This window comes from Psammomys obesus, unplaced genomic scaffold (assembly GCF_907164565.1).
Source record: "Psammomys obesus unplaced genomic scaffold, mPsaObe1.curated_primary_1811, whole genome shotgun sequence".
NCBI lineage: Eukaryota > Metazoa > Chordata > Mammalia > Rodentia > Muridae > Psammomys > Psammomys obesus.
The window spans coordinates 18439712-18453324 of NW_026585895.1; the positions used below are offsets into that span (position 1 = coordinate 18439712).

A 13613-nucleotide genomic window follows, 5' to 3' on the forward strand; every position below is an offset into this window, starting at 1 on the left:
TGTGGTAGAAGATATATAATGTACCTCTGATGCTTAAAAACATATTTAAAAATTCTCCACATTACCAATTAAGGAAAACAAAACAATAGTAAAGTACTTATTTTGTTTTCCTCTACCAAAAGATTTTAAAATATGGTAAGAAGTCTATATTCTTCATGGTTGAGTGAGTTGAGCATGGCTGTGAGAGATCTCTGAAGTGGTGTGGCCTCTTAGGAGAGCAGCTGGACACTACATCTCTACAGTCTTAGCCACAACCAACCCTCCCACTGAAGCGCTATAAATAGAAACCCATCTGTAGCGGTACTGAAGCAGAGATTTATGGGCAAAGCTCTTCATCCTCTATTATATTATTAAGTAAGTGGAAGACCTCATGATTATTGGGGCTGTTGAATTTCTCATCTTTTTTTTACCCCAATGAAAATTTTTAAGTAAAACCTTCGTAAGAATGTTTTGAATGTGTAAATGTAGTATTGAGCTGAAAATCATACAGTCCATGAAGGGTATCTCAGAGTAAAAAAACCCACAGAATGCAGGTGATGGAGAGGCAGCGGGATTTGACTAACCTAGCACTATATGGAGAAGTAGCTTAGAGCATCCGGTGACAGAGCTGCTAGCTTCAATAAGAGGAAAGGATAGCTTATAACGTAACATTAACCCATTTTAACATCCGAGCCTCAAATAAAAATCAAAGATCATGAAAAGCAATTCTAATACCAAGGCTTACGCAAAGGAATAAATATTAAATCATCAATGAGTAAGTGGCTCATATTTGCTTACCTTTCTGATCAGTACACAGGTTTGGAAAACACTGTCTCTCTCCAGATAGATCATAGGGACTGGGCCAACCAAAAAGGTTCAAATCATTTCATCATATGGATCCCAGGCTAGCCTTGGATTCATTATATGCCTGAGGATGACCTTGAACTTCTGACCTTGAATCTACCCTTTTTACTGCTGGCATTTAATATTATACCTGTGTCATTACTGTGTTCTGTGTTAGGGATTGAACTCAGTGCTTCCTGCATGGTAGACTTAGAAATGGCTACTTTCATCATGTCACTTGTTGGGTAAGAAAAAAGGTCTGACAAAATTTGCTATTCTTTGTACATGTATGAAATTACAGTAAATTAGTCTAACATGTGTGGTTCACACCAAATTTTAGATACTTTCTACCACATACAATTTTTAATATTTTAAGAACCAAACAACTTAATGGATATAAGAGTATATATTCCCATGCCTGAAATCTCAGCACTTGGGGAGGCAGAGGCAGGCAGATCTCTGTGAGTTCGAGGCCAGCCTAGTCTACAAAGTGAGTCCAGGACAGCCTGGGCTACACACACAGAAACCTTGTCTCAAAAAAAGGAAAAAAAAAAAAAAAAGAATATATCTTACTTTTATCTTCAATGTATTCATCCCAGTTAAACATGTTCACCGTCCTATTGAAGGTAGTTCCATTCCAATCCAATGAGTTATTAAAGAAGGAAGTGATATTTATTTCAAAGGTAGAATTATCTGGAGGCCACTGCAAGCACTTATTCCTCAGGTTGCCCATGAACAGCTGCAGCCCGATTAGAGCAAACACGCTGAGACAGAACACCGTGAGGATCATGACGTCAGACAGCTTCTTCACGGACTGGATCAGGGCCCCCACGATGGTCTTCAGTCCTACGGATAAAACCAGAAAGAAGAACCATCACTTACAATTCAACAGAGAATTTACTGACAAACTTATCATGAGCTTGTCCTGAAAAAATATAAATGTCATGCAGAATGCCAACAATATTAGTTTAATGTTTGTGGCTGAATAAAAGTTTCATGAAAAGCCTGCTGGATGGTGGAAATGAATGAAAGCCGAACTTACATTAGAAAACCAAATGGAAATGAACCAAATATGTTTTCACACACTCCTTAGAGCAAAAGATATGATTGTGTTACTCATGCTTGAAGACCAACCTTATGTAACTTGCTTGCTTTTATTTGCAGATGTCTTACTCTCTAACCCCACATTGGTTCTTTAGAAAAATCTATATGAGTAGAAGAACGGTGAGAAATCTTGAAACCACTGAGTTGCAAGGAAATAGATTTGTGTGAACTTTGAAAGCTTGGGAAAGGGCCAACATAAGAAAGACATCTGCAAGCTGAGCCCCATGCAGTGTTCATGCTCTGTCTTGCTTTTCTATTAATCTCCAGTAAAAGAGGTAGCCAGTTTTACAACTAATTGATCGAATTTGCATTGGCTCAGGTGTCCCACATTTTAGCTTCTATGGGGAAAGCTTGAAGCTGTAGGACGCAAACCAGGTAGCCTGTTTGTCCGTGCCTCATGCAAAACCTGTTAAACTCAAAGGCTGATTTAGAAGAAGCAACCATTCAAAAGCAAAGAATCAAACCCATCCAAACTAGGATGGGTCAGCTCCTGCTTTTGATCCTTATCTTGCAGTAAGCAACAAGCAATGAGGCTTTTTGCTAAGAAAAGCTGTGAGCAGAGTAGCAGTGCAGCTACTGTCAGCCTCCGTGTTTAACCTAGCTCTCACCTGGGATGACTGAAATTGTTTTCAATGCTCGGAGAACTCTGAACGTTCTCAGCGCTGAGACATTGCCCAGGTCCACAAACTCTGTCACATATCTGTAATAGGGAGTTCACACACAGACACAATAACAGAACACAAGAAACAGTTGGAGATATAAGGAGCCTACCACCTTATACCAGTTTCTTCTTACCTGGAATTACAGAAATAGTTTTCAAAGCTCTCAAGACTCTGAAAGTTCGAAGAGCTGAAACATTGCCTAGGCTTACAAATTCTGTTACATACCTGTAGGATTAAATCAGAGTTATTCAGAATTTTGGGAAGTCTAAGTCTATGTCAGTCTTGAATCAAGACCGTTTCCACTTCAGCAAGTGCTGTCCTCAGGTTTCCCAATAAAAAGAATTGTCATCAGCTATGAGCTGTTATCTGGGAGTTGTTATTTACGGCTAATTGAAACTGAAGCCATAGGATTTATTAGGATCATTTCTAATTTCTCCAAACTGAAAATTTGATTGGAAAGAGTATTCTAAATTCACATTATAACTAAGAAAAATGTTTTCTGAGTCAAAGAAAGCCAACAGTGAGAACTGCAATCTAGGCTTCCACAGCGTTTGTTTTACCTGGATAGAAAGCATTATAAAAATACTTACGCAAAAGTAATGACTGTGAAATCCAGCCAATTCCAGGGATCCCGTAGAAATGTGAAATCTTCTAGACAAAAGCCCCTTGCGAGTATTTTAATAAGTGATTCAAAAGTATAAATTCCTGTAAAAGTATACCTGAAGAAAATAGCCAAGTAGATATTAAAGATTTTGTAGGTGGTTTGCATACACAGATTTAATAAAAAAAAATATTTTTGTTGCCAGGCTTGACACCAGGGCTTTACACACAGTAAGTAAGTATTCTACCACAGAGATTACACATGTGCCCTGAGTATGCATATCCTTAAGATGACTTAGATGACACACATGAATAAAGACTTCATGTTGTCTTTTGGTAAGAGAGCTCAGGCAGAGCTTCAGGAAAACTACCATTAAATTCTAAATGGTGTACTCACTGACCGTAAATAAACTGATATTTTACTTTTCATATTACTCAACATAAAGTATGCAGAAAACACCACTCCTTATGGCGAAAGTATCTGAGCCACACAGAATGAGTTTCAGCATGATTTAAGCCAAGAGATGTTAATCCCTAAATGAGCAATGTAGCAGATGTCAGTAAACCCTGGGAATCTCCAATGTGTGAAATTCAAAAGGAAGGTGAAGGTTCACAATATCAACAGCCAAATCAATGCAGCTCTTTTAGCTACTGAAAACTTTTCCTGGAACAGTGGTTCTCAACATGTAGGTCACAACCCCTTGGTGGTGGCGGGTGGGGTGGGGGTTGGGAGGATGGGGACACAGAACCCTTTCACAGTGCATAGTGGTGCTGTATCAAATATCCCGCATACCAGATATTTGTGTTACAATTCCAAATGGTAGCAAAATGACAGTTATGAAGTAGCAACAAAATAATTTTGTGGCTGGGCGTCCCCACAACATGAGCAAGTGAGGTAAAGGGTCTCCATGTTAGGAAGGTTAAGAAGCACTGTCCCAGAGGAACTCAGTGGTGGACACAAGTTTGAATCATCTAGGTTAGCATGGCTAGAAAAATGTAGCGAGGAAACAGAAAGAGTCTTGAAACACTAAGTGAATGATGTTAGACATATCTACTTACTCCACATTCTTTGTCCAGTCTGGAGGGTTACTCATGGTCATGAACACACAGTTGGTAAGAATTGTGCACATGATGAGCACATTGAATAAAGTGGAAATACATTGTCAAGGAAAACAAAGTCAATAGGAGGGTCCCACGGTCATGCACCCCGTCCTCACCCCCAGCTACTCTAACAGTTCCATGTTTATTTTACACTCCACATCATTTTATCAACTGTCTCCCACCTCTGTACTCCAACTCCACATGTAAAACGTATCTTCAAAAAGCCATCAACTATCTTCAACTAGTAAGAAACTTCATAAATAAGAAGAGAAAAATGATTTAAAAAACGAGTTGACTGGTGAATAATTTATTAATGTAAATTTTCATCGTGACGGACTCAACCAAACAATAGAATTTTCAGTTCAATTTATAAATAAACTAGGGTGGCAAAAGCTCATTAAAGAATTCAAAGAATTAATGAGATGCATAATGACTTTATTCTAAGGGTCGCCCTGGAAGAATGTTGTAGGCAAAATTCCTTTCTAAATAGAAGGCACAACCCACAATAATTATTCAAAAGACCTTGAAATATAAGAAAACCTGTCTACTGATAAGAGTCACATATCTTGAGTTTGTAACTAAGTCAAATCACTTACTAAGTTCTTTTGCTATTTTCACAGAATTTCTGTGAAAAGCAGACTAGTGAAACTAGACGTGATGCAGATACTCAGCAAATGGTTATCTTTATTTCCCCCCAAAACAGAGAAAACATTGATTATAATAATCATATGACTTATTTCCCTCCTTGCCCTTGTATGTATACCAAAGACTCATTTCACGTTCCTTTGGAATACTGAAAATAAACAGGAAACCCAAAAAGCTTGAGAAAAGGGTCAATGGTCAAATAATTGAAATGATTGTGTTCACACGTAACAAAAATCTCATTTAATTATGTAAAACATCATTTCCTTATGAACTTACACCTGTTCATAATAATCTTGGATATGGGATAGCTATTCGTATTTTTTGACATAAACCATTTCATTCCTTTTGTGAGACAAAAAGTCTCTGCTCAAGGCCAGGGAACGGGTAGTGTTACATTAATCAAGAAAGACAGCTTTCCCTTGTAACAGGCATTAGTCAAAGCAATATAACTGACATTTGGGGTTTTAGAAACAGTACTCTTAGGTTCATGCTTAATTTTCAGCTTATTCAAAGGCATCTACTGAGAGTCGGTCTAAATGCGTGATAGGGACCAGCCACATGAGGGCAGCACCATCTAGAAGAAACATGGCTTTAAAGAGGAAACACCCACCTTTCCTTCATTGTTCAAAACAACGAAAAGAGACAAAATATAAAATCGTTTTCCATTAGTATATGGAAGTAGAAGCCCCTCTGTACCTGGTCCCTGCAAGGATGCATAATTTCTTGGCAGATGGGCAACATTTGAAATGCATGGCCCCTAACCACGGCGGTCCTAAATACAGTCCTGTGCTTGGATGCACTTTCGACCTCCCACAAAGATGATTCCAAACACTCTCCACTGTCCTTCAGTTTCCAATCATCTTCCTTCTTCCCTTTCCATTGCTAGTTGATGAGATAATGATAACATCAGACTCTGCTTCCCATCCCAAATTGACAAAGCTTTCTCTGTTGGGACCTGTCCTCTTTTCCCTGTTACAGTGGGGAAATTTCCATCTTCCCACCTGTATTCTGGACAGCTACCTTTCCGGAATGCCTTAGGGAGAGCTTAGCTCTCCATTCTCTTACCTTGTGTGTCCCTTAGCCTTTTCCCATCAACACAAGCTTGCATATATTTCCCTTATCTTGAGGGAGATGGGGGAGGGGGAGTCTCTAACTCTTGACCCTCATCACAACTTCCATCTTCACTTTTTTTTTCTCTGATTCCCAGCCAAAGTTCTTGAAAGAGATGTTTATCTTTATAATTCTACGAACCCATCAAATCATCAGTCCTCCAGCTATTCTGCCTAAGGATGAAAAACTTCTATTTTGTTTCATTAAAAAGAACAAAAGGCTAATCTGCAGCTATTTATCATTTGACTTGCTTTTCAACTGAGCCCAAGAAAGGTGACCCCTCCCCTTTACCTTAAGCCTGTCCCCCTCTTTATGGGGGGGGGGGGGGAAGCAGTTGCCTGCTTGTTCATGCCTTGGGAGCAACAGCGTCTCCTTGCCATTTGAAATCTTGAATTTTCCTTTCAGAAAAGACACAAAATCTAAGCCACCGTCCTGTCTCCTGCTATCAGCATCCTACCAGAATGCAACAGCAGGCTGCAGCTGTCATCTGTGTCCATACAGATACAAAATTCTTCTCTCCAGGTGACACTTCTCTCTAGGTGCATACACACACGGTTGTGCCCATGACATCTGTTCTCAGATATCCCATTGGCTCTTCAAAACTGTTTGAAAGATTTTGAGGTCCCAGGCTGAACTAACAGCCTTTCTCTCTCAGATATAGTAGAATACAACTCCTTTACAATCTCTGTACCCTCATGATTTAGCCAGGAGCCTAGGAGATACCTTGGATTTATCTTTCTTCCTAAACTTCAATCTCTAACTTGAAGAGAATACTCTCAATTTTGTTGCCTATATCTGGTCTCAGCCCATTATTTTCCATTCCCACATTGCTGAGTCATTCAAGAGTTCATTTTATGTAGGAAGACTTGTACATCACTGTGCTTTCCTCTGAAGTAGTCTTTCTGAATTAGTCCATTCTACACACTGCAGAAGAACAGACTTGGTAAAAGTAGCTGAGGTCATTTTGGCAGCTTGCCAGTACCCTCTATAACCCATCACTATATGATGTCTGAACATAGTGTCAGGATTCTAAGATGTCTTCAGCTCCATTGTTCTTTATTGTACCGTCTCCAAGTAATTTTAATTGTTTAAAGCCATAGGATGTTACATACCGTTTTATATTTATAACAGTGCTTGTTCTGGTCAGCCCCACCTGTGTTACCTTACAATAGTCCACTAATGTCACAGTCTACATACACTATGTATACAAGTTCCTTTACAGAAAGGGTAGATCATATAGAATAAACACAAGGCAAAAACCAAACCTCATGAAATTCATGTCACATAATGGACTGAGCCATGCTCTATAAAATTCTTATAGAGCCACTCTCTATAAAATTCTATTCTTATAAAATTCTATTTACAACAGGAAAATTTATCATATCTAATAAAGTTAAATATATTTCAAGATAAACAATAGAAATAAGGACTATCTTTCATAAAGTAATAAGATAATAAGGCATACTCAAAATACCTGTTGTTCATATTGTTTGATTATCATTTTAATAATAAAATATATACTTTACATAAAAATGATAAACACTGAAAAATAAAAATATGTTTCTTTTAAAGGAAGAGATAGCTAGAGTCAGCTTCATATATTGCTGGCAGAGTATGTTTTTTCAAATACAAAATTTCAAATTCTACTAACTTTATTACCCACTGTCAATTTATTTCATCAATCATATAGTTTTAAAATTTCTAAATTTTAATGAGTGACTGAAATACTGGGAATTCAGAATTTTTTTAAACCACATAAAAACAATACATATATGAACACTGTATTGGTGAGGTCATATGTTGAAAACTATGAAACTACACATCAAAGTACATTTTTTAAGAGGTAAAGGTAGGAGCAAAATACACACACCCTTCATTATTTTCTAAATATAAAGACCAAGAGATAAACTAGAGTATATTTTTTTAAAAGTTCAACTTGAGACAGTACTTCCATAATAGCTTGGCTATATAAAATACAAACAGACTAAACTATACCATATCAGAAAAAAGCAATATTTTATATTTGTTGGATTTTTCTGGTACCAAGTACTGAAAAAAGTACTTTGGCCTGTTGATAGATACTACCACATCAGTTAGCAAGTTTAAAATACTTTCTATGTGTACATGGTGAAGAAAAGCTTTTTTTAAAGCTTATCTTGAAAATGGTTGTGTATCTTTTGACAAGAAGCATTGGCAGGCGCGTCTCTTTGCCTACAAAGACAGCCCCAGCTTTAAGCCCAGCATCCAAGGGTTTACGCATCCTTTACCAGCTATGCATCCTTCACAAGTTGTGTGATTCCGTTAGAACTAGAAGCAAAAGGTGTAGTAGCAAGCCTAGTTTTATTGTGTTAATTGTACCAACACTTTTTCATAAGATATCATTAGCCATTAAGATAATTATTAGCCATTTTGTTACTACTGATCACTTGAGTTTTTAGATATAAAATGTGGATTTTTTTTGTTGTTGTCATTGTCATCACTCTCACGGAAGAGAAGACCGCTCTGTTCTAAAATGCTCTAGTCTTATGTATATCCAGAGAAGTTAGAGGAATTAAAAAAAAAAACTTTACATATAATCTATAGTGATTTTCTATACACACACACACGCTTCCTGTTATTAGTCTTCTAACTTGAATGTGGAGATTAAAGACTGGGATAGGTTTCTTTCAATATATGAGCTTATTTCTGAGCCAGAGAAAATACGATTAATGTCATATTAATTCTTCATGTTAATACTTGTTAGAAGATAGCAATAACTTTTGATTATTATTTGATTTTGACAGGAGGAAGAGAAATCATTGGGTTGGATCACTCTCTTTTCTACAGAGCAGCATCATTCTTTATCTAGAAAACTGATTTTTTAAAACTCTGCATAAATATCACATACGTTTAAAAACTGGAATCAGCAAAAAGGACATTTAAAGATATAGAGATCGGTATTGCTAGTAGCCAGAATATGTTTTTTGTGGGTTCCAAAATCAGTTATTTTCCACTGAAAGAAATATGCAACATCAAGTGGTTGAGACTTGTTTCAGCTTTTAGCCCCAGTACTGAGAGCACAGATTCAGAAATATGGCCTGTTGGCTCACGCCTGTAATTGAAGCACCTGCAAGGCTGGGGGACAATAGAAAGTTCCAATAAAACCTAAACTACATAGGGAGACTCATTTGAGAGAAAGCAAGAGAGACAGAGACAGAGAGACACAGAGACATAGAGACAGAGAGACACAGAGAGAGGAGGATAAGAGGTCGTAGACAAAGACTAGGCATTGAAAACCTCTCAATTTCATTTCTCAGCTGAAGAGTGAGATGTTGGGAGGGATAGAAAGTGTTTTGGTCTTTTCAAGAAGCTGTGAATGTTGGTGGAATTTGAATCTTTTCTTTCCATGTACAAGTTGGAGGAAAGTAGCAATGTATTTTCATTTTTAAAAAAAATATTTTTTTATTAATTACAGTTTATTCACTTTGTATCCCAGCTGTAGCACCTTCCCTCATCTCCTCTCAATCCTACCCTCCTTCCTTCTTCTCTTCCCATGCCCCTCCCCCAGTCCACTGATAGGGGAGGAACTCCTCCCTTCCATCTGACCCTAGTCTATCAGGTCTCATCAGGACTCGCTGCATTGTCTTCCTCTGTGGCCTGGTAAGGCTGCTCCCCACTCAGGGGGAGATGATCAGAGAGTCAACCATTGAGTTCATGTCAGAGACAGTCCCTGTTCCCCTTACTAGGATACCCACTTGGACACTGAGCTGCCATGGGCTACATCTGTGCAGGTGTTCTAGGTTATCTCCATGAATGGTCTTGGTTGGAGTATCAGTCTCAGAAAAGACCCCTGTGTTCAGATTTTTTGGTTCTGTAACTCTCCTTGTAGAGCTTCTGTCCCCTCCAGGTCTTTCTATCTCCCCACTTCTTTCATAAGATTCCATGCACTCTGCCCAAAGTTTGCCTATGAGTCTCAGCATCTGCTTTGATACCCTGCTGGGTAGAGTCTTTCAGAGGTCCTCTGTGGCAGGCTCATGTCCTGTTTCCTGTTTTCTCCATCTTCCAATGTCCATCCCCTTTGCCTATCTGAATGAGCATATTACCCAGGGTCCTTCTTCTTGCTTAGCTTCTTTAGGTGTATGGATTTTAGTATGATTATCCTATATTATATGTCTAATATCCACTTATAAGTGAGTATACACTATGTGTGTCTTTTTGCTTCTGGATTACCTCACTCAGGATGATATTTTCTAGTTTCTGCCATTTGTCTGCATGATCTCCTTGTTTTTAATTGCTGAGTAGTATTCCATTGTGTAAATGTACCACAATTTCTGTATCCATTCCTCAACTTAAGGACATCTGGGTTGTTTCCAGCTTCCAAACCATACAATGGAAGAAAAAAAAACAAAAACAGCATCTTCAACAAATGGTGCTGGTCTATCTGGATATCTACATGTAGAAAAATAAAAATAGAGCCATACTTAACACCTTGCTCAGAACTAAAGTCCAAGTGGATCAAAGGCCTCAATATAAAACCAGACACACTAAATCTTTTAGAAGAAAAAAATGGGGAAGAGCCTTGAACTCTTGGCACAGGAGACAACTTCCTGAACAGAACACCAACAGCACAGGCACAGGCTCTAAGATCAACGATCAATAAATGGGACCTCATGAAACTGAAAAGCTTCTGTAAAGCAAAGGACGCTGTCATCAGAACAAAGCGACAGCCTACAGATTGGGAAAATATCTTCACCAACTCTTTATCCGACAGAGGGCTAATATCCACAATATATAAAGAAATAAAGAAGTGAAAAAGCAACAAATCAAGTAATCCAGTTAAAAAGGGGGTACAAAGCTAAACAGAGAATTCTCAACAGAGGAATATGGAATGGCAGAGAAACACTTAAAGAAATGCTCAGCATCCTTAGTCATCAGGGAGATGCAAATCAAAACAACCCTGAGATTCACCTTACACACATCAGAATGACTAAGATCAAAAACTCAGGTGACAACACATGCTGGAAAGGATGTGGAGAAAGGGGAAGCCTCCTCCACTGCTGGTGGGAATGTAAACTTGTACAACCTCTTTGGAAATCAATCTGGTGCTTTCTCAGACAATTAAGAAAAGTGCTAGCTCAAGATCCAGCCATACCACTCCTAGGCATATATCCGAAAGAGGCTCAAGTACACAACAAGGACATTTGCTCAACCATGCTCGTAGCAGCTTTATTTGTAATAGCATTCAGAAATACTTAAGTGATGGGGAATTTCTTAGTTCGGATATTGTAGCCATGGCAGCTAGATTTGTAGCTCCTACCAAAAGCAGATGTGCTAAGTATTCTTTCTCACGTACTTCCTAAGTGCTTCTCATGGCTCCTGGTGCTAGGCGCTTGTCAAACATTTTGTTTGTTTTTCATGTAACAGGATCTCGTGTGGTTCAGCCTGACCTTGAACTCACAATGTGGCTGAGGATAGTCTTGAACTTCTGAGCTATCTGCGGCTTTCTCTGAACACTTAGGTTACAGGTGTGCACCACCAGAGCCAACAGTGCATTCACTATTACGATTTATATATTATAGCTACAGTGTTCCAAAAGGAGAAACTGAAAGAGCAGCAACAACAACAATAATAAACCGTAATGTTGTCAACACCATATACTAAGTAAATAAATCTCGGAGATAGAATTTCAATCTTGGCTTCTGATCTCTAACATCATTTCCATTTTCCTACTTTTCGAGAATGCTGGATGACAGACAGTTTAGCATTAGTTGTGGAGTGTCTCAGGTTTTTAGTGGTTTAAGCTGGTGATGTAAATATTTATAGCATCCTTACAAACTTGCTTCTCTAGCCCTACCCTTTCTAGACTTCAGATTTATATAAGCACCTTAACTCCTCAGCCTCTCCCCTAATGCCTAACAGATGCCTTACATATGGCTGCTGAAAACAAGCAGAGTCCACAGTAGCTCCAGTTTTCTTTCTGGTCCAGACCAAGAATTTCCTGCCATCTTTAGATCCTCTTACTACATTATGACCTACATTCTGTTGCTTTGGAGACTGTCAGCCCTTCTGCAACATACTTCTAAATTTGACGGCTCTCTGATTCTCTCGACCATAGTCACCTATCATCCCGTACACTAAAGGCACTGCTGTGGGAACCACAAAACCAAGAGCCAAGGCTAGAGTTTGCATTGTGTGGAGTGAAGCACGAAGCCATTGTGAAAGCCAACTAGACACTTTCATTGTCACATGTATCTTGTTTCTTGGGATCTCTGTTCAGTTCTTATAGTAGCATAAAAAGATAGAAGAGCTTATCTGCATTTATTATTAGCCATCTTGTCTTTCCTCATCTTATAGCTCTACTCTAAGATGGTGCATTTCAAATATAACATTTTAATTCAAAAAATTAGAGAGTAAACTTGTTTACTTTACTTCCCTGGAAGGACTCTGTGACTCTGCATTGTTTAAAAGGCTGTGGAGAACCAGGATTTTATCTTGAGGTTTACTAGATGGTTCAGTGGGTAAAAACTCTTGCCACCAAGCCTGATGACCTGAATTTGATCTCTAGCATCTACACAGTGGAAGGAAAGAAATGACTCTTCGTTGTTATCTTCTGACTTCCACATCCATGCCTTCATTCATGTGGAAATCTCTCTCCCACAAATAAATAAATGTAAAAAAAATTTAATTGAAATACATTTAACACAGCCTAATAAATTTTGCTTGCTCCTGCTTTAATATATAAAGCACCTGGCCTATTACTATCTGTGCTTCTTAAAGAAAAGACAAATTCAAGTAGTATCTGAACCATCAGAGGGCTCCTAATAGAAGCCATGTCTCCAGTGCCAGACTATCTGCCAAAACTTCTGAAACTGCCTGTGCTTCTACCAGTGATAGCATCATCACTGAAGATGTCTCCTGGTATTTATAACTTTCAATGGCTTTCATAAAGTGAGGGTAATAACTTTTATGAAATGTTCTATAGATGATATGATCTCCTTACATTTTAAAACAGAAGCTTGCCTCATTCTTTTATATAGTGTCTACTACTTTTTCCATCAGAGGGAGGACAACTTGATTTTCTCTTCCATTCAGGTCTTTTTTCTACTTGTTTTATATCAGATTTTCTACCTTTTGATTTCCTTAGTCATCATTTTCCTTAGTGCACATTCTCTCAGTCTCTGCTATATGAATAAGGCACCATTTTATAAATAAAGCATGTTTGTATAAATTAAATACAATGAATAACTTACCTGGATATTTATCCAGTGTTCATAAGCTTGGAACATAATAGAGCATAATTTTAAACTTGGGAACCAAGATACAGATCCCAATCTTACTATTCATTTCTAATACTAACTCAGACCTTTTCTATAAGTAACTGGGTTCTATTATCAGAGCAAACATAAAGAAATTTTGTTGACTTAAGATAATGCATAGTAAAGTAGTAAAGTTTAAAACCTTAGATATAAAGATTGAAGGAAAACATGCTGATGATACCTTTGTAGATCATAAAGAAAGAAATCCACCAGAGGTACAAAAAAGGGAAAGAAAGAAAGAAAGAAAGAAAGAAAGAAAGAAAGAAAGAAAGAA

The 13613-nt window shown here is 38.0% G+C and overlaps 1 protein-coding gene across 2 annotated transcripts in view; it reads right to left on the minus strand.

Moving 5' to 3' along the window:
* LOC129671295 (sodium channel protein type 2 subunit alpha-like) overlaps nucleotides 1–13613 on the minus strand; it is a 130206-nt gene that overhangs the window by 70965 nt on the left and 45628 nt on the right. For both annotated transcript variants that reach the window (XM_055600093.1, XM_055600094.1), the window contains exons 4-7: nucleotides 4248–4337; nucleotides 3179–3307; nucleotides 2535–2626; nucleotides 1396–1668 (exon numbers count right to left, since the gene is read on the minus strand). In XM_055600093.1, the coding sequence (XP_055456068.1) occupies nucleotides 1396–1668; nucleotides 2535–2626; nucleotides 3179–3307; nucleotides 4248–4337 (584 nt within the window). The remainder of the gene's footprint in view (nucleotides 1–1395; nucleotides 1669–2534; nucleotides 2627–3178; nucleotides 3308–4247; nucleotides 4338–13613) is intronic.